The sequence below is a fragment of the Engystomops pustulosus genome, chromosome 5 (assembly GCF_040894005.1).
Source record: "Engystomops pustulosus chromosome 5, aEngPut4.maternal, whole genome shotgun sequence".
In the NCBI taxonomy this organism is placed as follows: domain Eukaryota; kingdom Metazoa; phylum Chordata; class Amphibia; order Anura; family Leptodactylidae; genus Engystomops; species Engystomops pustulosus.
In genome coordinates, this window is record NC_092415.1 from 174047453 (window position 1) to 174073675 (window position 26223).

The 26223-nt window shown below is 41.3% G+C and overlaps 1 protein-coding gene across 2 annotated transcripts in view; it reads right to left on the bottom strand.

Annotated features, from left to right (window-relative positions):
• LOC140133545 (mitogen-activated protein kinase kinase kinase 2-like) overlaps window positions 1-26223 on the bottom strand; it is a 95387-nt gene that overhangs the window by 20287 nt on the left and 48877 nt on the right. The window contains exons 4-5 of one of the 2 annotated variants that reach the window (XM_072153850.1): window positions 11013-11050; window positions 5200-5299 (exon numbers count right to left, since the gene is read on the bottom strand). In XM_072153850.1, the coding sequence (XP_072009951.1) occupies window positions 5200-5299; window positions 11013-11050 (138 nt within the window). Of the gene's footprint in view, window positions 1-5199; window positions 5300-11012; window positions 11054-26223 lie in introns of both variants that reach the window. The other variant, XM_072153849.1, reaches the window with a different exon arrangement.

Consider the following 26223-nt stretch of genomic DNA (forward strand, 5'->3'; position numbering starts at 1 on the left):
GAAGGAACTGTCATACAAATATCAATGTTTTTAGCCTATTCTACATTGTTATAATAAGAAACAATATGATTATACTTATTATTTCACAAAAAAATATAAAATAAAAAGATAAACCTTTAAGATTATGTATAGTTCTGTATAAATTAAGCGAGGACATGGTGATGTCTTATAGTATTTTAAAAGATTCTTTCTCCTGTAAAAAGAAATAACAATGTAGGGTTGTAGTATTCCTCTGTAAATCCTCCGGGGAGTTTGTAGACCATATGCTGGCTGGATTTTACGGAGATAGTAAAGTGATATACCGTATTACGCCGAGTGCCTTCTTCCCTGCAGTTTGTTACTGGTGTTTTGTGGGGAAGCAGGGACTTTGCTCATCATATAACACTGTGATACACAGAGTCCCGTCCTCTGCTTTGTGATTGATCCAGGAAATCCGTCCAGCACGCGGCTGTTTTTTACCGACTGGGCCTGGTTCTGTGCCGCCGACCTCACACTGGCAGCAATGATAGGAGATCCCAACTGGTAACACCTAGTTGTCAAATAATTGACTATGTTCTAACTTATTCTTAACTGTCATATTCCCCAAACAAAATCTTTTGAAAACAATGGAAACTATTTTACACTGTTATTTCAAGAATGAGGAAATTCTTCATGAAATCACAGACTTGACATATTTTAGACAACTCATCCAGGTCACAGATGTACCTGCATACTATTCACAGGAAATAGACAATTGTTCCTTCCAGATCTTCTTTACTTTCACAGATAGTAGTTTATTATTTGAAAAATACCTTAAGACCTGTCCCATAAGTCATGTTAGTGACATCTACTCATTCATGTCTGAAGATGTAGTGATAAGTTTGTAATTGGAGAAAAACTTACAGTATAAAGATGCACTGGTGTCATGATCCTCTGAATCAATAATTATATGGGCCCATAAATTGATATTTTTACCAAAAAACAACGAAGAGCCAAAGTTATAAAAGAGATCTCATTTTATAGCCTACAAAGAAGCTGTTCATTATAAGTTTAGGGTTACTTAGCTTGTATGCCAGGAAAGCTGAATGTATCCTTAGACATATAGTTGCAGGTGGGGGTGTCCTTTTTGCCTCTGTCTGCTCAGAATGGGGCACATTTACTAAGAGTCACGCGCTGCCCTTTTGTCCGGACTCTGCATGTTCTTCATGGCTAAAACGGCTTGCACAGGTATATAAGAAGTGTCTGAGCTGCGTTTGTGTCACTCGCGACGCATTTCTGGCGCACCTACGCTGGCTTCCATGCGACACAAATTAGGGTCCGTGCCCTCCGCGGTATTTAACTTTTAAATTGTGTTGCTCGCCCTATGTTAAAGATGCACCACAAAAAAGATGGTGAACTCTGTCAGACCAGTGCGGGGAAGCAACACAATCATGATTTCTGGCGCACTATCTTAGGGAATCTCTGCCTGCAGCATTTTAGACAGACAATGCACTTTAAGTGACCTCCAGTGACCTTGTAAGTAAATGTGCCCCATTATGTCACATCCACCAGGAAAATGGATGAAAAAATGCAACAGTCTGCACTATATCACTATATACTACTGGAGGGAGATGTATACTCTCAGCAGTGGCCATAATATCATATGGGGGGGTGGGGGGCCGGCAATTGTACTGCATCCACCCCCGGCCTCCGCTGAGTGTATGCTGTGGTTGTTTCTCCAGTGACATCGCTGTCCAAATACGGAGACACCTCATAAACCTGAGAGACACCCGAGAACATAAGCACTGGCTACTACCGATGTTCACTCTGCCTCTGGACGACGTATCCCTCTGTATAAGCATCATGAATCCTTCATATACTTACATCAGAGGGCTAAAAACGTAATGTGCACCTAGCCTTACTTGAGATCCAACTCATCTACATCACTAGTGTATGGACAGCTGCTCATAGAGGGAAGGATATTATTTCCACAAGCAAGAAAATAAATGAACATAAAATTACAGCAATAAAGCAAATTGCAAGAATTGATGAGAGCTCCGATAAAAGCGCTAAATAGCTTTTCTATTACATGACATTCAGCTCCGCTTCATACGGAAAAAAACAAGTGAAGTCAGGAATCCCTGGTGAAGCTATTATCCAGTGAACACAAACATTTCTGGTGCGTAAAGTGTTAGCACAACCCATGACTTATGATAATAATACAGGGAATGGGGCAGGACTCTGGATCCAGACTGACGTAAGCCCAATTATGAAACCTGCTGCTTCATGGATATTAACACTTTATTCCCCAGACATGATTGTTATTATAGCAGTGCGGCCGCTGTGCCCCTGTTGCTACCTATGCCTATGTTCTGGTTATCTACTCCACTCCTGACATATTCTTTTGCTGGGAACACAATGGGGGAATTAACCTAAAAAACTGGCATATAAAAATTTGTGAATGCCATAGCGGCTGTGGATGTTCATTTTTGGTACAAAATCACAGCATGCATGTAGATTTTCCATTTTAGTGAATGACCTTCTATGTTTAAAAGTCAACATACATTAGAAAATGTATGCCAGGCAGGTGCAACTTGTCCATTAAAGGAAACCTATCATCAGGATCAAACATTTTCAAGTTATGACAGGTTCTTGTGCCCTTTTTAATACTAATTCCCAAACTTCTTTTATCATTAACATTAATGGCTGTACTCAGTTATAATAAGAGTAGTGTATATAAAAGTTTACTTGGCACCCTGCCATCACACTGCATTGAGTCAAGTGGGAGTCTATTACAAGGCTGCAATCATCATCATTATCTGCTCTTTGCTCGACCAGCTTTCCCCCTCCCTCCTCCTTCCCCCCTCCCAGATCACATCTGCAGGAGGGAGGGATAGAGCTAGCAGAGCACAGAGGAGATGCTAATGATGATGAAGTCAGGGACTCAAATGGGCCCGTGACTCGATGCAGGATGCCAGGTAAACTTTTTAAATTTTTAAAGTGAGTAAAACCATGAATATTTAACTATAAAATAATATTTATTATAAAAGCAGATTGATAAATAGTATTAAAAAGGCTATGGGAACCTGTCATTAGGTAAAAATGCGTGAGCTGATGACAAGTTCACTTAAAGAAAGGACAGACAGATAATAAAGTGATATATGATGCTGAGTTCCTTCTTACCCGCAGTTTGTTACTGCTGTTTTGTGGGGCAGCAGGGACTCCACTCATCATATAACGCTGTGATAAACAGATACTCTGCACTGTGATCGATCCAGGAAATCGGTCCAGCACGTGGCTGGTTTTCATGGACTGGTCCTGGTCGTGTGCCGCCGGCCTCACACTGGCAGCAATGATTGGAGACCCCAACTGGTAACACTTGTTTATCAAATTATTGGCTATGTTCTAACTTATTCTTAACCATTATATTCTGCAAACAAAATCTTTTGGAAAATAATGGAAACTATTTTACACTGTTATTTCAAGAATGATGAAATTCTTCATGATATCACAGTCTGTAACATATTTTTAGACAACTCATCCAGGTCACAGGTAAGGGAAGTACCTGCATACTATCCACAGGACATAGACACTGGTATCTTCCAGATCTTCTTTACTTTCATAGACAGAAGTTTATTATTGAAAAATACCTTAAGACCTGTCCCACAAGTCATGTTGGTGACATCTACCCAGTCATGTCTGAAGATGTAAGGCTAAATTCACACTGCCGTGAGCCCGCCGCACCGTAGCACGGCGGGCACACGGCAGCGCGGGGAGAGGAGGAGGAGGTGAGCGCAGCTCACCCCCGCCCCTCTCCATAGGAATTAATGGCGCACAGCGCCGTAATACGGGGAAAGATAGGACATGTCCTATCTTTCCCCGGGCTACGGAGCGGTACGGTGCCGCACGGTGCCGTGAGCCCATAGAAGTGTATGGGGGACGTAAATCGGCTGTATATACGTTGGCCGTATATACGTCCCCCATACTGTAGTGTGAATGTAGCCTAAGTCTGTAATTGGGGCAGTATAAAGATGCCCTGGTGTCATGATCTTATGAATCAATAGTTATATGGGCTCAAAATTTATGTATTTACAAAAAAACACCTAAGAGCCAAAGTCATAAAAGAGATATAATTTCCAGATCGTGTTTGTTTCATGACCCAGTGTGGTGGCATCATCCAGAAAACCAACTTTGAAGTGAAATGTAAATTGGTTTTATAAAGTCAGGAAGGAAGAGATTTTAACATTGAAGTCAAGCTCTCCCTGCCTCAGAAAGCCCCCTTCACTGTAATTGATGGTCCTGCATACAAAGACATCACTATTCAGATCTCCTGAAGTCCAATGCATGATGTCAATCACAGAGGAGGAGGCATTCAGAGCTCCCTACCTTGACTTCAGTGCTCCACCTCCTTGACTTTATACAACCAATTTACATCTCACTTCAAAGTTGATTTTCTGTATGATGCCACCACCATAGGCCAAAAAGGAAACAAAAACTTGATGATGTTACACAGCTTGACAATATACTGGTAGTGGGTTATTAGGCCAGCTCTGAAGCAGAAGCTAGACGGAAGCAAGACATGTAGCCTTAGTATATAGTCAGGTCAGTATCTTAGTAACTGGCGTATAAAAGAATTGCAATGGTCCATTGGCAGAACAGTGATGGACCCGTTTATCCCATCCCCAATTATTAGTATCATAACTGCTCATAAAGGAAAAGTTATGTGGATTAAATCAATGTTTTCACACGGTTATCCACCTATTATCATCATAAATAAGTCACATCAAGGAACTGACACACAGAATAACCTCAGGAAATAGTGACCTTTTTAGAACACATGGACTCCCAATGTGATATCACAGAGATACAAGACCCAACAAACTTGAAATGTATGCCAGAAAAAATATGGTCATGATCATACCAATATAAATAATGGAACAACGGGTGAATAAGCATTGGGACATGGACCTCCAAACCCCCAAAACATCTAATATATGTTATTATATTATATATCATTCAACACCAAATTTTAGATTTTTTTTTTCGATAAAAAAATTGGTTTTATTTGGAAATCAGCAAAGAATCTCCTCCGCTGCATAACCCTCACTAGTGACTCTCTGGAGGTGACGCAACTTTATGACAGTATTCTAGTCCTGCAACATTAACACAGGCCAGAACATGAAGTCATCACATACACAACTGTTCTGGGATGCAAGGATCTATCAAAACTGAGCACATTACCTCATTGTTTGCATAGTGCAAGTCCAATGTTTGTCCAAACACATCTGTAACTTTCTGCAGCACATCTTTCAGTTTCACGGGCCTTCTGAATTCAATAATCCTGTGATAAGGAAATGAGGCAGAGTTATCAGTAACACATATTATTATAAAATCATAGATTAAATTATAGAATAGTTCATGGTAATAATTCCAATCTAAAAGGGTCTGTCCAGCTGGTGAAGATTATTTAAAAAAAAGACCCAGAATGACTTAAAGGGGTTTTCTTAGGGAATTTACATTATTTGTAAATCATCTAAATAAAAAGTCCTAACATAAAAAACGGTTATCATCACCTCTCACAGATCACCTGTTATAACACTAAGACTAATAAGAGCTGTGCACCTGTGTGACATCACATGACGAGGGACAGATTTCTATCCACAGGACCTAAACAATGAAGCTTCCTATAAAACGACAGCAAGCAGAAAACCAAGAGGAATTTGTAATGTCCCAGAATATCAGGGTATCAGCAACTCAGGTTCAGACGTTCACAAGTATGCTTCACAGATTCACAAGTAAGATAAAGGCCAAACTTCTGGTTACCTCTCCTCCAGTTATGCTGCATGGAAGAACATTATCACTATAGGGAACAACACTACCAAATGGTGGGAATAGGTATACATCTGTGCAGTGCTTTCCTAGGTACTACTGTGTAAACCAAGGGTTAACTTCTGTTCTGTTGAAAATAACTTGAAACCCGCCCCCCCCAATTTGTGTCACGTGAAAGACGCGTGATTGTGACACAATCCAATCGCGTGCGACACAATCCCCGGCGCGATCCCCGAAAACGTCAGAAAACCCGACGGCCGTGGGACCTTAGTAAATAAGCCCCATTGTCTTGTCTTGTCTAGAGAAATAGAGGATGCTGATAACACACATAATTCTGAGCTGCTGATGCAGCAGAGTCAAAAGGGCTCCAAAGGAGGCAAAGCCAGCCTAGTTGACCCATGGGTCCAGGGCTGGGATACTTAAAGTGTTCCTGCAACTAAGGACTTTTGCCTCCACCAAAAGCCAGCCATGGACAGGAGAACCTGTGGCCAGCCTGTACTTTGCTGCAGTTTGAAGGCATTAAAGGAACTGTAATCCCTCAATCCCTGCCTCTCTGGCCTGCCGTTCACATTAAAGGCCTCCCTTCGGCCAATTTCCCAGTATCAAACACCTATATACCGGGATTGTCCCGGAGGGAACATCTAGTATAATACAGCCTCCCCCTCCTTTTCCTGCTTTTACCTTGCTGTCCTAGTCAGGGGTCGGCAAGGCCTAGTAACCTTAGGACCAGACTACTGTGACACCGACCGCAAGGCCACTTCCAAATCAGACCCTCTGGTTCAAACTGCCTAATTTCTTCCATCCACCGTTGGTCCCAGATAGGTTTGTTAAAAATTCATACAGAAAGTACATCAGAAAATTTTTAAAGTGTTCATTACAATAACCATATTTTTTATTTCATGAAAACAAGCAGCCCCTTTAAGTGCTAAGGGAACGTGATGAAAATAACACTTTTGTGAAAAGCAATAGATGGAAGCAGCCAGAAGAATTTTCAGGAAAGTACAATTTGTTTTCCATTTAGATGACCCATCTGACGAAAAGTAGGAATAAGGAGAATTAAGGAATTACTTAATATTTCTACAAACTTTACAGAAATCAGTAGTCTAGTGTGTGTGCATTCGGAGTAACACTGTTTCCGGTCATTATTATCTCTACTAACCAACACATATTATCTCTTCAGTCTCTTACTGTTAAGTTACAATCTGATCAGTGCTGATCAGTGGAGACCTAGATCTCCCGCTTCCCCAGTGGTGTAACCTGATGCTGAAGTCTGCAAAGTCTGCGCCAGCTCCCAAATGTAATCTATGATCATATGGGTAAGTGACACTTTATGGGCCCCATAAGCCTCTTGGGCCCCGGTTGCGACTGGACCATGTGCACCGCCCCTCAAGTTATGCCCCTGCTCTCCCCTCTTCTTAGATCTTCTACGTAATCTTTTAGAAAGCTTAGCTCTCTTATTTAGCTGATAAGAAGGATGAAACAGGGAATCACACATAATTTATGACTATCTACCCATAAACAATCTGAAGTTTAGAATAGGAGCATCATCATCATCTCCAAAATCTAAGGCTAAGTTCACACCTGCATTAGACAGTTTCAGTTACAGATTCCATTAGAATAAAGCAGCAGAACCCACATAATTTTTACCACTATTCCTAACGGATACTTAGCTGAGTATGAGGGAAGGACCACTAAATTCTATGGGGAACAGAAGGTGTACAGAAGACCTTCCGTTTTTTTAGTTTCTGTTATTCTCTCCGACCTAGACGCGAGTATAACCTGGGCCTATAATATATGCCAGGACTGCTAACTCCACACATATCTGCTTGAAAAAAATGTCATTATTCTTACGCAACTGTAAGAATAATGACAATACACAAGATTTAGTTATTAGTAACTACCGGTATGTAGAATGTTGATATTAAAGCAAAAAAACACAATGCAAAGGCCTAGCTTATTGTTCCCCAGCCCATGACCATCAAAGCTCAGGTGTCAATAGGCAGTGTATCTAATCATTGTGTGTGCTGTTACTTGAAGATGGAAGCGATAGGACCCAGTTACATGGCAGTTACTGTCAGAGCTGCCCTCCACGATACACCCTTAGAGCTACAGTGTAGATAAATCACATTACTTAATACATAAAACAAAGCTACAGACTGGACAGTAACCCTACCTTACCCAGGATCGGCACCAGGTTTCAGTAGGCCCCTGGGCGTCAGAGCCTCACTGGGCCCCTTTGCAGTGGATTCATGTGGCGGCATTAAAAATTCAGAAACTAAAACAGTCTCCTTTTTCCTAAAATATTCCCTAGTTCATCAGACCAATCAGCCCCCTCATGGTTATTTTACATAAAGCCCCCCCGACCTCCATAGATTCCTTATGTACAGCCTTATGTGGGCCCCCAGTATCGCTGGGCCGGGCACGTGCCCACGTATACCCAGTGTTGGCGCCGGCCTTGACCCTACCAACAATGATAGCACGGTCCAGTATATGGGCACGTTTCACTCTTCTTATAAGTGCACTGGCAATTCTTTGCAAAATTTTTTGGTGTGGCAAATGTAGCAAGTACAGTATAGTGGGACCCCCAGCAGATGAAGTCCGGATAACATCTCTATGGGTTTATTCACTTAAATCTGTGCAACCTAAAACCAGTGTGTGTAGCCATAAAACCATGATTTACTGCAAGCCCCATTGAGGTATATGGAATAGCTATAGACATTTCTACTAATTAATCTACTATATATGTGAATGAAAGACAACAATGGATGTCTGCACTGGACTCTGCGGTGGCCTCTGCTTCTATGAATCGATGTAGGTGGGTTCCCAGCAGACAACAGAGCTATGAATAAATGCAATGAATATGTTGTTCTGTGAGTAATGTCTAGGAAGACTATAGCCGGGGATCTGCTGGACCTGGCATAAGCTGAGCCGCTGATCAGAGCTTTCTCTCTGTGACTCACATTTGCCTGTATTTTTATCCAGATCATTTGCAAGTAATTCCATAATTCTCTAGAAGTGTTATTATGTCTTGAGTGCCTGACTGAGACGTATTGCTGCCTAATGCTTGAGACATGTTAAACTTCTTGTTATACTGATGTCCAGCAACGGAAACCTCTAGGGGCAGATTTGGCACGCGGGCAGCACTTTCCACTGTGACTATTTTAGCTTTTTCCTATTTTTCCATGTAACTAAATACATGTTTCATTTGTTTTTACCAGTTAAGATAAACCACAGGTGTTAGAGGAATAACATACTAGACGATGGTGGTATTTTCATGGCCCTGCACAATAGCCCCCTTCTCCTGCACCCTAGTCTCCTGCACCACGGCTATGGCAGCAATTATGAGCCAGAGTGCATGATGTTTAATGTAGACTTTACTTATTGTACTCCACAAGTACAATGTAACAAAACTCAGCTGTGACTGTATACAGCTACAGCACTACCTATGTCAACCATTACCTTGTACATTCACAGAATTGTGTTCAAAACTTAAATAATCACTTGACTTCCAACATACTTTGCATAAATCCATATTTTTTATATTTTTACATGAGGAATAACGTTATTTATGACCATTATATGATACAATTCTGCATTTTTTAGAATATTTCCCCTCTAAAGTTTCTAATCTAAATTGCACTTGTGAGGATGCTGGTGGGTGGAGACTAGCTGCTATGCTGTCTCCCATACACTGCACAAAGAAAGTAGAACATATCATAAACTGTAGTACATAAATAAAGTGCACTGACCTAATGTGATGTAAATAAACAACTTGGGCTCAGATACAGAAACTACTTATTAGCCTCAGAAGTCTCTGGCACTTCTACACTAGTTTTTTGGAGTACAGCCAGCAATTGTGGCCAGGGTGCAGGGTGCAAGAATTGTGGCCAGGGTGCATGGAGTGGGCCAGGCCAGGGCCCTATTGCTATGGCTTAGCATAGCTGTCTGGTTGAACCTGGCGCAGTTCTATACTTTTAGTATATCCAATGCATCATGCGGGGAGTATCACAATCCAGTCCTGATAAATTCCCCCCTCTGTGTCTGTGTCACTGCTTATTCGTACCTTTCCGGACTGCACATGATAATAATCTGTGGCTGATACTGCTGACACTGGTTTAACAAATTAACCCAATTTCTATAATGCACAGTAACCTAAGTAGCCCCTACCTAGGGAGCTACTTTTTATAGCCACTAACATTTTAACAAACTTAATATATAAGTTGTACAAGACAATACAAGAAACTTTGTTACATAAGTTATCAGCAAAAAAAAACTTCTTTCTTCACTTAGGGCAGTTTCCCACCGTATATATATATATACGTCCCCCATATGCCAGAAATGGGCGCACAGCGTGGTGCGGAGCGGCATTCGTGCGGCACCATTCCGTACCTGGGAAAAGACATGTCCTTTTTTTCCTGTACAACAGCACAGTCTGTCTCTCCCATGCAACGCAGTGCTGCGGTACGGCGGGCACGCATGTGTGTGAATGTAGCCTTACTTTGGCTCTTACTATGTGCTACACCAGTGATGGCGAACCTTTTAGATCCTGAGTGCCCAAACTTCAACAAAAAGCCACTTATTTATTGCAAAGTGCCAGCACAGAAATTTAGAAAGTAATTTATTTCTCCTTGTTCTTTGACAACTTTCAATCGTTCAGCCCCCTAAGGACACCAACACAGTTGAAAGGAGGAGGGCAAATTTTTCTATCATTGTAAGAAGATTCTGCAGGAAGATTCTTTGAGTCCTGTCTGGTGAACTTCATTCTGGGGTGTTGACCTGGGTGCCCACAGAAAGGTGTCAGAGTGCCGCCTCTGGCACTAGTGCCATAAGTTCGCCACCACTGTGCTACTCCATCCAAATATGTTATGCACTCTGAAATCTCTGCTGAATTTTATTTTGCTAGTAAGATAGACAGACGCTCAATGAGGTTTCAGATTATATAGAAGCTCTAAGTATGGGCCAGGGAAAGATAGGATTTACAGCAGCTACATCTCCGCCCACCAGCACACAGATACTGTAAACTACATATAGAGAATGCAGAAATGCAGATATAATATAGGTTGCAAATCACAAAAGGACCATAAACAAGTGTTTTTTTCCTTTATGTTCTCACATTGTACTATTGATCAGAGGAGGTAAGTTTTAAAGGTTTAGGCACTCTGGGAAACAGAGTAACTATAATTCCAACTAAAATGGAAAAACATCCAGCTGGATGTAGCACCTACCTCTTCTCTCCATTGAACTCAAACTTGATCCGGGCATCCTGCTGAAATAAGATAAATACTAGTTAAGTGTCAAAAGTAGTAGTTTTAAAGGTCCACTAAACCTACAACTAAATAGCAGCAGAGGATGATCCATATCATATGGATTGAAAATCCAGTAGAAAACACAGGGAATATGGGATGTTCTACTGCTGCAGAGGTAGGGGGCTACTTCTTGGTATTAAGAGGTAAAGGCCATCTGTTCCAGCCAATTGTCTTGCAGCTTGTCACAGAACTGTGAAGAGGAGGATGAGGGACACTAAATAAGATTTCTTCGTATATTCCTCAGTTTTAAGTATAAATCAAGGAACAGTTTGTAGAATGTTAATGAGATTAAAATCCACCCTAAGTTTAGTTTTGTTGCACTTAGTGCACTTTAGTTTAGTTAAATTTACATTTAAAATATTTTGTGGTAGTTAAATAGTTAGAATATGCAGTTTGCATGGAGCCCATTCAGCCGCTCCCAGATATCACTGGCACCATGTGAATTCTGATTTGCATACTTCCTCAAATTGATGCTTGTGTTTTCACAGTGATATCATCAGGTTAATTAAGGATATGATGTTCTGTTTGGACAGAAAGCAGAATGTCAACTTCCTATAAAGAGCATGCAAATGAGGCAAGGCAAGAGAAAACCAAGTACTGTATGCTTCTCCACGGAGTACACAGTCGAACAACATCTTGCAAAGTTTTTATGCAGTGTACTATATGACTCTTCACTTACAACACTAAAGTACACTAAACTGGGAGAGGATCCCGGGAACAGTGATTTGTTTTCACCTCTCCCAGTTCCTCTCCTGATGTTGGACCCAAAGAAAATTGGTGCACGGATCATAGAAGAAAGACTATTGTGGGTTAGGGAGCAGAAGCTTAAAGAAAGTGGTCTATATTTCTATTGTATACTATGGGTTCTTTATTTTAATTATCTGCTCTGGTGTCTCCATTATTATTATCCGCTCTGGTGTCTCCATTATTATTGTCTGCACTGGTTTCTCCATTATTATAGTCTGCACTGGTGTCACCATTATTATTGTCTGCACTGGTGTCTCCAATATTATTATCCGCTCTGGTGTCTCCAATATTATTATCCGCTCTGGTGTCTCCATTATTATAGTCTGCACTGGTGTCTCCATTATTATTGTCTGCACTGGTGTCTCCAATATTATTATCCGCTCTGGTGTCTCCATTATTATTGTCCGCTCTGGTGTCTCCATTATTATAGTCTACACTGGTGTCTCCATTATTATTGTCTGCTCTGATGTCTCCATTATTATAGATTGTAGCTGGACTTGGAGAACTCTAGTGCACGGGTATGTCAGATCTCTTCAATGTACTGCTGCACAGTCCCTCCTCCCTATTGTAGCAAGCTGCTGGTCCTGCTACCTCACACTTTCTGCAGCTTTGTGTGGTCCAACTTCCTGACAGATTCTATTTAACTGCCTACATCTCTGATTCTATAGCACACAGAACAATGATCCTCATGCATTTTTAAAGATGAAAATCTTACCAGGATATAGTTTTATTTTTTATATAGAAAGGGACATATAAAAAAATGTAAATTATTAAAAGAATCCAAAACCTATTTACATCAAAACTTGTTTTAAAAGTTTTTTCTATGACACATTTACATTAAAACGTTATGATTTTTTGCAAAGCATAAAAATGACAAAACGTTATTAAAAATATAATAAAGTGGTGCTGTATTTTATGTGCCCTGGCTATGTAGCCCATGTTAATAAACAATTAAGTTGTTGTTTCATTTTCCTTTCAAAGTAGAGTATAGAATACATAGAACAGCATACATGTAACTATTAGCTGCAAACCATGTACATGTAACAACCTATAGATCCAGGATATGGCTGATCCTGTAGCCCAACTGCACTGGTTACTTGTGTCTCCGGGACACACCTCAATGTCTCTTGATTGGAAAATAATCGTTCTTGTGTGGGCGGCCTGAAGAATTTCATGTATTTACAACTTGTCTGAAAGCCGAGAACATAAAAGCCTCAAGTTTCCATAATCTCATTCTCCTGATGACGAGGAGAAAGAAAGTCCCTCCTATTTGCTCTCATTGAAGGCTGAATAATATACAGCTGTTAAAACTTAGCCTTAACCCCTGCTCTGACAGCTGACATCTCAGCAACTTCATAGTAACTAGAAGATGAGGCAGGATATTATTTTATAGATTGTAATGTAGATAATAATTTACACTGTTCTGATTCTCTGAACGCTGATACCATATGTTTGACGAATGATAAATTATTTGCTCAAGTATCATAATCAGTATTTTCCTTTCCTTGGCTCGAACTGGCCCAAAACTGAGAAGTGGACCACCGGTTGTTCACCCCCTGCATGCTGCACAACATAGTAACCTCACTGCCTGACAGATGGGCAACATATAGTGCAGGGAGTTCCTTAAAGGGAACCCGTCACCAGGGACCTCATTTTCACTATGGACAGATTACAGAAACCCATTATATGGCTTTCTATCTTCTCTAAGCAGTTACAATATAATTGTGTGTTATAATTTATCTTGCACCCTTGAATCCTTTGTGTAGTCACAGGGGTTGGGCTTTGGTTTGGGTGCATTTCAAAAAAACTAAATTTGACTTGTCTGTGCTGCAGACTCCTCAGCTCTCAACCCCCAGCTTCATGCTCCTGTACAGCTCCTCCCTCCTGCTCCTTCACAGAGCTCACAGCCTGCTGAGCTGACATCAGTGGGGGAGGAAGGAGCTGTACAGGAGCACAAAGTGGGGGCTGAGAGCTGAGGAGTGAGCAGCAAAGACAAGCCTTAATGCATCCAGACCAAAATCCAACCCCTGGGACTGCACAGAGGGTACAAGGTAAGTTATATCACACAATTATATTGTGATGCTTAGAAAAAGCAGAAAGGCAGATTTGCAATGAAGGTGTAATGGGCTTTTGCAACCTGTCTTTAGTGAAAATGAGGTCCCTGATGACAGGTTTCCTTTAATCAAAGTGGATGGGGGCGAAATGAAGTACCACACGTCAAAGAAGCATATCGTATATCAAAACAAAGGAACGTGTTATAGGTACTGATACTGTACACAAATTGCGTGACAATAAGAAATCTTTATTAGTGTTTACATAGAGCAACTGTGTATTCCAAACCGATAAAAACAATTAAAAAGCACTATCCAGTGGTATGTCTCAGTATAGCAGCAAAAACATATAATGTGCAAAGAAATAAGCACTTGTTGCTATAAGCAACCATGTGGTCATATGCAGCAATAAAGCATGAAGGTTGCTATCCCAACGATCCTAAAGTCTGATAAAATAGTAACCTATGCCTGGCAAATAAGGATACCCCTGAGGAAGCCACCAGGCTCGGTGGCGGAATGCGTGGGGAGCCAGCTCCCATCTACCCCATACATGGTGATATGATATTTTTTCATTTGTCTTTGCCTCGCATATAACATATGTACTTATTTTATGCCATATTTACATTGCAATTTCATCCTTATTTGCCAGGCATAGGTTACTATTTTATCAGACTTTAGGATCGTTGGGATAGCAACCTTCATGCTTTATTGCTGCATATGAGCACATGGTTGCTTATAGCAACAAGTGCTTATTTCTTTGCACATTATATGTTTTTGCTGCTATACTGAGACATAGCACTGGATAGTGCTTTTTGATTGTTTTTATCGGTTTGGAATACACAATTGCTCTATGTAAACACTAATAAAGATTTCTTATTGTCACGCAATTTGTGTACAGTATCAGTACCTATTACACGTTCCTTTGTTTTGATATACGATAGGTTTCCTTTAATGCGACATTGGTGCGACAGGTTCATTATTATGATGATTAATCTGTCGTAGTGTAGGGCCACTTTCACATGGACAGAATTTTTCGGCTGTATGCTACCAGCATGGTATCGTTTTAGTAAGGGTAGCATATGCCCACATGCATTTCAATGGACAATATGTCTATCCATATTATGGTATTGCCTACCGTACCATACTGGGGGAAAAGATAGAGCTTGCTCTATCTCTCCCTGTATATACGGCTGTGCTGCACTTCTCCCTATGGAGAGGGGGAGGGTTGAATAGTGCTCACCAGTTCTCTTTCCAGCGCATCGCTGTATGATCGTCTGGGCTATGTTTGGGTGAGCATACACCCATGTGAAAACAGCCTAAGGCCTTGCGTATGCTCAGGAAAAGCATAGGGGTAAGGATTTAGTTTGTATCAAAACTTATCTTTGGTTTCAAAACTGCCTCTAGAAAAGAAAGTTATAATTAGCAGCACAGAGCACGGGGACAAGATGTCCTACACTACAGGCTGCTAATTATGCACGCCCCCGCCTCTATCTCCCCTGCTGGGAGCATGGAAGAGGGAGGTAATGTAATGCGAGAGGCTTGAATTCACGCCCCTGGCAGAAGGAGGTGCTGGGGTGTGTATAATTAGCAGCCCGGAGTGCCGGACATCTTGTCCCTGTGCTACGTGCTTCTATTTATAACTTTCTTTTCTAGGTGATCCTGGCATGTCAAGACTAGCAAAAGACAGGGCCGGGATCAAGGTAAAGAAGAGCAGAGGTGAGTATTTCTAGGTTTTTTTTTGTTTTTTTTCTAATTGTTGATTTCCTTTAAGATCCTAAAAGCAGCAATGATGGTGATCGATTGTCAGAAAGTTTGTACAAACAACCCCAATAGCATTTGGTGAGATTAAACTGGACTACCTGGTGCTTGTGCACATATCAATCACCTACACTTTTGGTCAAATGATAAGCTGGCAATATTTTAAATCTTCCTATCTTCCTTTTTTAGATGCCTTAAAACATATGTTTGCCTCTTTAATAACTTTTTCAATGTTAGATAATGGTCCTCTAGGAATCACTATTTGGCTAATAGCCATAGTCAGAGGTCAATCTCCTTGTGAGATACTGGGGTAACTAACATTTGTATAATCAACAAATATTTGCTAAAAAACCTCAGCATGTGTGGCCAGGATTATTCACCCTGGGGGGAATCTAGTTCTCATAATGTTTGCATAATGAATCCCAGAAAATTTGTTGACTACTATCCAATTCTGAAATTCAGAATTTTATATCCACATTAGGTAAAAATCACATAAAGATAAGAATTGAACAAAACAGACACAGAATAAAAGGGCTGTATATGGAACTATCAAATTGAGCCCTATAAGGATATGAATAGATGGTGAGGCCATGATGCATATGGTATACAGCTGGCAGCATTACAGATGCATAATGGCCGCTTAAACCATGTATTCGCACCCTTATGTCCTTCCCTCTGTGATCTTTGTGATTATTCTTCATCCCTTTGAAGTATTCTGGAGTGTCCATATTCCACAAGCCAAAGCAAAAGGAATGGTGACAACCAAAGCTGGCCCTCTAACTCTAAGGGCCCCATGCGAGATGCATCGTTCTGCTTCTGTATGAGTGTCTCTAACTTCTGATGTTAGCGGGGGTAGTACAGAGAGGTGAAGAAGTGACTCGAAAGTTCCCTGAATTATTAAAATATCTGCTTTTGCCACTAAAAGCAATGATTATCACCTCCATTCGCTGTACCTGGTATTGAAGTGCAAACTCATTCACTTGCATAAAGATTATGGGCAATACAAGACTCTGCCTATAGAAAAGGGGGGCTCTGTTTTTGGCAAAAATAAAGCACATCTTTACCTCTATTTTTACCTTTATGGATGGACAATCCCTTTAAATGGTAGCAGTAAGTAGAAATTGACCTAATATGTAAAATGGAAATTGGTTGAATATAGTCAAGGAGGTAGAGAGCTCACCACGTCTCAGAAGGCCAGTCACTGTAATTGACACCCCTTAATCCAACGAGGTAAGTAACCGGCTCCCCTGAACTCTGTTACATGATGTCCATCACAGCAGAGGTATGTTCTAAGGTGAAGAAAGCTTGACTTCAGTGGTAAACTCACTGGGGCTCATTTACTAAGGGTCCGAACGGCGTTGGTTTTCCCAAATATTTCCGATTTGTGCCGAATTGCCCCGGGATTTTGGCGCACGCGATCGGATTGTGCCGCTTCTGCGCTGTCTTTCATGCAACAGATATCGGGGGCGTGGCCGTGAGACAACCCGATGGATTCGGAAAAAATGCGGAATTTAAAAAAGAATTTGTGTTGCAAGTCGCACTTACATGCACCGGGACAAAGAAGGTGAACTCCGGCGGACCTCGGCGCAGCAGCGACACCTGCTGGATATCGGGTGCACGATCTTAGTGAATGCCGCAGACCTGAATCAGCGGCGGACAACACGCTGCGGGATCGCGACTGGACCGGTAAGTAAATGTGCCCCACTATCTCCATGACTTTATACAACCAATTTACATCTCACTTCAGAGCTGATTTTCTGCTGGAACATAATTTACCAAATTATTATATGTGATTCCCCCTTTAAAAACAAACAGAACTTTTCTTTCCAAAGTTCTGGCATTTTCTGTTTTGAAAGTGTTTGACAAAAATCTTTCTGCCAGAGGTGAAGTTGGTGGAGACTAATGTCTGTCAGTCTATGCCCTCAGGCTGAGGCCAGTTAGCTTGCCCACAGATCCCATGATGCCTTGTGTTCTCTCTCAAAGTAATTTAGCATTAAATCCATTCAGTTTACCACAAGTAAATCCACTGAACTCTACACAGTGCACATACAGGATGTATATTGTGACAGCCTGGCAGCTTTCATCACATGGAGGAGCAGGGAATAGCAGGTAATAAGTGGTAGAAATCCAAGTAAACCAGTTACATGAAGTCTATAGCTTGTGCTGTGTGAGCGCTAAGGGTTAATAGCTTATCTGCACAGAGCTGATACTGCTAAGTATAAGGTGGGGGAAGGTAGCAGCATGAGGTGCAGCGAAAGAAAGAGAAAGTTCTGTAGAATCACAGACTGGGATGGAGGGACTGATAGGGAAGAGGGGAGATCTTGTACCTCACTATTCTGTACAGAAGACATCTGTATCCACTGTCTAGGAACACATCCAGCTCTGCTACATAGAGAGAGAGTTCTGTCACATGACCTCCTTCTCTGTGAGCAGGGAGCAGCAGCCCCTCCCGCCAGGAGTCTGTTGAGTTTGTAGATTTGTTTATAATACAGACTCCAGGGCTTGTCAGCACAGGCGGAGGAAGCAGCTATTGCAGCACATTACAAAAAACAAGAGATAAAGTGGCCAACCCCTTTAATTCCTCCAGTACCCCCTGAAAAGCAGGCAATACCCACTCTAATACCCAAGACAACAATGAAAGCATCCAACAACTCTTTTACTTACCCTAAAGCATCAAAGAAACATATATTTACCCTTCTACTGCCCTTGACCCCCAGGAAAGACTGAAGACTTGTATATTTCAATACTGTAGTTAGTATTTTTTAATTGATTCCCAGTTCTCTTGAAAGTAAATGTACTGGATTCTGCTCAGGCCACTAAATGGGAAAACACTATATAGAAACTGCTCATAAACTTGCCAACGTTCATTGGCTTTGTAGGAAAAACATACAAAGGAAAGTTTCTGTGACATTTCCCTCCAGCATCGGAAGAGTGAGCAGTGATAGATTCCTTCTGTTTGTGTGTTATGCATACATGCCAAAAAAACAAAGCCATATTTGCTGTATTTTTTTCTCATTCTTTGCTCTGTCCCAAAACTTCCGCCCACTCCTGTCACTCCTCCAAATACGACAATCTGCCGTGGCTAAGGTCCAAAGATAATAAACTTGGCCGTAGAAATTTGCTCGACTTGCATGTAAACACAAATAGATATAAAGTATCTGGCTGAACATTTTGCTTATAGCGGTACTAGACAGAGAGATGCTACAAGAAGTCATGTTTTCTGTTACGAGAATGCGCCTTTCAACGATCCATGGGTATCAAAGGACCACCACTGTGATAAAATTTAGGATTGGTTATAGGAAATGGTCCAACAATCTCAAGGTCAATATTTAGAGTCTTTCTATAGTAATAAGTGGAAAATAAAAACAGAGAGGACTTAAAGGGAGCCTGTCATCAGAAATTGGCCTAATAAACCACTAGCAGTATGTTGTCAAGCAGCTGAGCAGCTTCTAGATGATGTTTCTTTCATGGTCCAGTGTGGTGGCATCATCCAGAAAATTAACTTTGAAGTGAGATGTAAATTGGTTTTATAAAGTCAGGGAGGCAGAGAGTTTAACAGGGTCAAGCTTTTCTGCCTTAAAATGCCCCAAGACTGTAAATAATGGTTCTGCATTCAAGGACATAATTGATCAGATCTCCTTAAGTCTGGACAATGTTGTCAATCCCATGGGCTGGGGCGCACCTGCCATGAGGCGAGTTGAGATTCTCGCCTCAAGCGGCGCACCTCCTGCTGGAGACAGGGAGCGACGTCGGGCTCATAACCCCACTCGCCGGCTGGCACACATATACCGGCCGGCCGGAAGATCCTCATGACCGCCAGCCGTCACAGGTACCTGCACATCCCCATGCCCGCTACATTCACCCGGCCGGCACAGCTACCTGACCTCCGGCTGGCACGTCACATGACGCTGTATCTAATTTTTACGCTGTATCTGATATATTATATCAGGCGGCACAAAGACTTGGTACACCCCTGCCCATGGGAGGAGGTGTTCAGAGGCAGGGAGAGATTGGCTTCAATGTTAAACTCTCAGTCTCCCTGACTTTATACATCTATTTATACCAAGCTGGGTCATAAAAGGATCATAATTTAGAAGCTGTTCAACTGCTTGACAACATACTGATAGTGGTTTATTAGGCCAATTTCTGATGACAGGTTCCCTTTAATGTAAAATAAAGGTAACACAAAGTCTGTGCTTTGTGTTGTCGAAACTTAAAAAATGCAAACTTCATGGACTGCACAACCCTATTCTTGGAGAACTCCATAAACCCAGATTTCCACATAACATTTTTACTGTAGTCATGTTAGGGGAACCCCTGGAAACTGTGCCGATTTAAAGATGGCCATACTTTTCGAAACAAAGCCAGAAGTATGCCTTTTATTATACCCCCGCATTAGCTCAGTTTTCCTAAAAATAGCAGGATAGCAATTGGATTTAAATTGAGTCTATCATCAGTTATAATAATAATTCCTTATGTATAGAAACAGATTACGCAGCGCTGCATAGAGCTTGCCAAATCAGTCCCTGTCTCCAATGGGGCTCACAATCTAATCAACCTACCAGTATGTTTTGGAGTGTTGGAGGAAACTGGAGGACTCAGAGGAAACCCACGCAGACACGGAGAGAACATACAAACTCTTTGCAGATGTTAACCTGGACCACAGCCCTTCCCATCTACTCCGAGTAAGAGCAATATCAGGCTTCTGAGGAGACCAAGCAGTGCGTGGACACTCCCTCATTTCACCAAGCCCAACTACAATCCTGGAATATAAAAACATCTTTCACAATCCTGCTGCTACTACCAACATACACAAAGGTATGGTTACACAGCTCCCTAAGGCCCATATCTAACAATGTCTACAGTTTTGAATCTATCTTTACATCCTGATGCCTCCAGAGACACAATGGGCAGATTTATCAAGCTGACTTGCACCAAAAACATACTTTGCACCACATTTATTAAGAGTTTTAGATCATTTTTAGCCACTTTTCCTGACATAAAATAGGGTGTGGCATCTAAGAAGGGGGCATAACCTCACAGGAAAAAGTCTGTGCGCCAATAAACTTATTCAAAATGGCCAACCTATTTGAGGTGTGGTCTACGTGATGAGTCTCGATGAGTTAAGATAATCTGGGTCAGCCTACTCAGAGGTGAATCTGAAGAGGTGATTAAGTAGTCATGACGTTCCAAGATGACATATTTGTACTCCTACACAACCTCATCATCATCTTCAACGCTGGATTGTGTAATATAAGTCTGACAACTCTTTGGAGGAAGCAGTTTTATGTGACTCTTATATAATTGGAAACATCCCAGGAGCAGGTTTGCGTCAAGAAAATAATGCAAAGTAACAAGGAAACATTGAGTCTAATTCCCAACCAGCGTAGTATATAACACGCCCTTCTATAACACGCCCTGGTGTATCTTGCCAACTTCTTTCCAGTGGGACATATGGGGGAAGGCAGTGTGTGTGTGTGGACTGGATTAGATTAAAAGAAAATACTGGACGTGTTGCCCAGGGTGAGGTGAATGCTGATAAAATGCAGAATGTGTACAGAACGTATTTAGAATAAAATTGGATAGAGGCAATTATCCACTAAAAAGATTATCCACAAGAACAACATGAATGTTTTGTAAAAGTTTCAGAAAAGTTCTCCCTCTAAATTTCGGTTATACTTCCTGAAGAAAGATGGAAATGTTGACCGATTGTAAGATCTATGTCCCAATAGAAGGAGTAGTGACTATGAAGGATCCATGACAGGGATGAACCCAAACTCTATGCTATAGAACGGCGCCCCCTCAACCCCATCCAGAAGTAATATATGAGATTATTTCTCCATGCAGTGTCTCACAACCATGTTGGCATCGGGTATGAAGAGATACTATTTTTAGATATTAGATCCTGCTTTATAGCAGTTGACTCCGCCCCTCATCTTGCTAGAGGTGGTGCTGCCTGAGGCAAGAGGCTTAAATCACCTTATGGTTGGTTCACCCCTTCATATCACTATTTAAGGAGGCAGCTGGATGTTTTCCCAGAGAAGTCACAGTCTAGTCCATATATGGTAGAAGAATACTGATGAGTAGGTACAGCAAACCTATAAAGTATCAAAGATCGAGTATCATGCAGTATTTACAAGCTTGTTTCTGGTTGACTGTATTGACACTTAACAAAAGAAAATGTCCTCCATATATGGAGCGTCACTAAGCTTATATCGAGCAAAGGACAATTTTTTTGGCACGGTAAATTGCTAACCATAAAACGTTAACCTAACACGGGAGATGGTAAATGAAATACCAGATGTAAGCAGCGATGGCCCTCAAAGCCAATCAATCACTCTGCAATTCTTGCATTAAAAGGTCCCCCAAAAGTTGTGTGTTGCAACATTCTGGGCCTACATGCAGAAAATTGTTGGCCCTCTGTACTGTAGTATTACAAGTCTCACTCTCTTTGAAAGGGGAGGGGTAGCCTGCCTAGTTCTCTGTACAAAATATTTACCAATTTAGAATTTTTTTTATCAAGTCACAAAAATTGTTGTAATGTCACTTCAATAATGGGAATTACATCTCAGGACAGACAGATTTTCTGCTTTCTTCTGGTAGAAATTTGGATCAAATTTATCACTATCTAAAGCTGAAAATATTGTTCTTCCATTTGTTTACAGGTTAGAATTTAATAAATATTAAAACCTTTTATACAAAAAAACGTTTGCCTTTGCGCCATATGCTGACGTAACTTCATGGACCTGTGTATGATATAATCTTTTTGCAGGATGAGCTGACGTTTTCATTCATTTTATGGGGCACATTTACTTACCGGTCCGCTGGAGTTCACCGAAAGTGCATTGTCCGACGATGCACTGTGCCGCGATTCATTAAGATCGTGCGTCCGATATCCTGCATGTGTCGCTTTCACACTCCGGAGTTCACCTTCTTCTTCCTGGTGCATGTAAGTGCTTGGGCTTACGACACAATTTGAAAGTTAAATCCTGCACTCAGTCTGAATCAGTCGGATCGTCCGACGGCACGCCCCCTAAATTGTGTTGCATTGAAGCCGGCGCAGCTGCGCCAAAAAACAATCGCGTGCGACACAATCCCAGCACAGACCCCTGTCCAAGCCGTGCAAAACCCAAAAACAACAGAAAGTCCGACATAAGTGCGAGCGGAACCTTAGTATAAGTGATTCGGACATTTGGATGCTCACCACTGGGAATAATAGTTTTTATATTTTGATAGATCATACATTTTGGGACAAGGGGATACCTTATATGTTTATGTTTATTCATTTTTCTATCAGTTTTAAAGGGGTGATCAATTTCTTTTACTTTCACCCTAGAGGGTCTGATCGCTCCTCCCATATACTGCATATATTGTAAATTTTCTATAGATCTGAAACAGTTTGTCTCATGCACACTATGATGGAGATCCAAGCTGGCAGCATAATGCAGAATACACCTAGAGGGGCAGATTTACATTCGCCATCCAGCTGCGCGTTCTCTGCGGTGGATTCGGGTCCGGACGGGATTCATTAAGGCAGTTCCTCCGACGTCCACCAGGTGGCGCTGCTGCGCTGAAGAGCATCGGAACGCGCTCAAGTTCACCGGCCTATTCCTAGTGAAGGTAAGTGCAAGCTCCACAACACATTTTTTGTTTTAAATGCGGCGGTTTTTCAGAATCCGTCAGGTTTCCGTTCGGCCACGCCCCCGATTTCCGTCGCTTGCATGCCAGCGCCGATGCGCCACAATCCGATCGCATGCACCAAAATCCCGGGGCAATTCATGGGAAATCGGCGCAAATCGTAAATATTCGGGTAACACGTCGGGAAAACGCGAATCGGGTCCTTAGTAAATGATCCCCAGTATGTTTGAAATAGACTCCTGAGTATGATGCTGTATTATTCCGTCATGTGTCGTTAAGGCGTTAATTATAACCCTAACTGCCATCTGTCATGTTTTAGCAATTTTCTTCCATTACTACCTGTAAACATAGGTCAATTCATAGTGTAATTCTAGTAATATAATTAATTGTTGTATGTATACTAGTAATTGATATTTATGGAGTTGCTTTGTCTTCCTCTGCAATCTAAAATTCACCCATTATTAGAACACTTATTCTCCTCTTTGTACGGTTGCTAAAAAAATTCCGATGGAGAGGTTCTACTTTATGAAGAGCTGACTAAGCGTTTCTTCACTCTAGCCCAGTTTACAAATCATAGAATTTCCACATATCTTGCTGGAAGAGGACAGGTGTTTGCATCTGAAGAAACCTGAAGCCCATATTTTTTTGTTCTCTCCACATCTGGATTCACTTTCGATATTCCATAATAAAAGGCTTCCCCTGAAACGTGAGACAGGGACAGAGGTCTTCTAACTAACTGGCTCCAGAACACGAGTTCTGCTGCAGTTGCCAGGTAACTGACAGACAACACGTGAAAACAAGCGACACGCGAGCCTATCCCCAGACCCTGCTTCCAATTATATTCTTCAGTCTCTAGCACATCTTGATTTTTTTATGGCTTTTATGGCTTACATCTTTAAGAAATTATAGAAAGTTATTCAGCAGGGTCTTATATAGTTAATAGGTATATGACTGGATACCATAGAAGAAGCAGAAGACATATGTATACTTTGCACTATACAATATACTAGCATGGACAAGATGTACCATCCGGCCACAGTGGGTCTCTTTGATGGAGTCCATATCAGTGGCAAAAACACAGTAGGAAGCTCTCACTATAACTGTTCACAGACAAGGGGATCATGAATCTCCAAGTGGTCAAGGACATGGAATTGGCAATATAAATCAGTAGGCCCTTCTGTCCTTGATATTTTCTATGAGACTCCTGCTATTCTACTGTAGAAGACCATACTTGCATATATCCAAACTAAACCCTACTGAGCATCTGTAGGGCAACCTCAAACGGAAGGTGGAGGATGGCAAAAACTATATACAGAAAAATCCAGCACATCGTTTTTCTCCAAACATTTCAGGCTTTATTAGTGGTTCGGATCAAACATTGGATAGTAATATACAAACGAACAACATGTTTCGGCGTTAGCCCTAGACTAAGGCTAGTAACGCCGAAACGTGTTGAACGATTATATTTTAACCAATGTTTGATCTGAACCATTAATAAAACCTGAAATGTTTGGAAAATGATGTGCTGGATTTTTCTGTGCATAGTTTGTGCCTCCCTCCGGGCACCGTCCATCGAAAAGGTAGCGATAAGGTGTGGGTGAGCTGTTTTTTGCTTGAACAATTGAAGTTGAGGATGGCAAATTCTTTAACATTCACCATCTTTGTGATGTCGTCATGGAGGAGAGGAAGAGGATTTCAGAGAAACCTTTGAAGCTCTAGTGAACTCCATACTCAAGAGTGCTGCAAAATAATGGTGGCCAACCAAATGTTGAATCTTTGAGAATAATTTGACCATTTTCACTTAGGGGTGTACTCACTTTTGTTGCCTACCGTTTATACATTAACGATTATATGTTGAGTTATTTTGAGGAGACACCAAATGTACATAGTCATACAAGCTGTAGACTGCTTACTTTACATACAAGGGTCATATCTTCAGTGTTGTCCGATGAAAAGGGACAAGCATATAATATAAAAGGGACTAATAAATATAATAGAGGTCAACCTTTTACAAAAATATGGATGTTGTGGAGCCAATAAAACACATATGCCACCACTCCATTAATGGGACTGTTGATGGAACAACGTTTGACTATTTTCACCATTATCAGAGCTACTAAGAAATGGGGTACATAAGAACCCTAATCTCGCAATCAGTATAAATATTAAATACATAAGTTTATCATGAATTATGATTCATTCCATAGCATGTGGAGGCTTGCTCAATGGCTACTGAGTAAACATAGTGTCAGCATATTTCAAGTAAATGCTCATAACAATAAAAAAAACACCCTCATCTTGTTTAATGTCTCTTATCCAAATTCAGATATTGGCCTCAGCTCTCAGGAAAAACATGATGTTGTTAGCGGTAAAATCCAAAAATAAAGTCAATAAAAATGATATTTTGTTATTTTTGATTGTTTTGGAGCTTTCCCTTTCCTCTCAACCTCCTGAATTCCTCCACATCGCCGGCAGACACAGTGTTTTTGTTTTGGGTTAGAGTTCACCGAGGCTTTTCACTTAATCAAAACAAGAAAGCTTTTCCTCTTCTCCTTGTCCCCAGACAAAATGACATCTTTCCGGTGTTTTCTACCCAGTAGGAAAGTTAACAACTAGTGTTATTGAACTAGAGAGTCAATTCAGAGACTATCCAGCAGTTTGTTTATGAGGAAATAATGTTTTGGGTGGAAGTGAATTTTTTTTGGCGACAACAAGCATACTGGGGCACATTTATGCGCTATGTGCAGTGTCCTGTGTATAGTGCAGGGGGCACCAGATTCATGAACGGTGGCGCATGTTCTTCATGAATCTGGCGCTCCCAGCACTGCTCCAACAGAGTGCACCAACTTTTTTTGGTGCACCTTTTAACATGGGGAGAGCAACACAATTCTGTTGGAGACAGCATGATGTCCGACTGCACATCGGAACGCCACTTT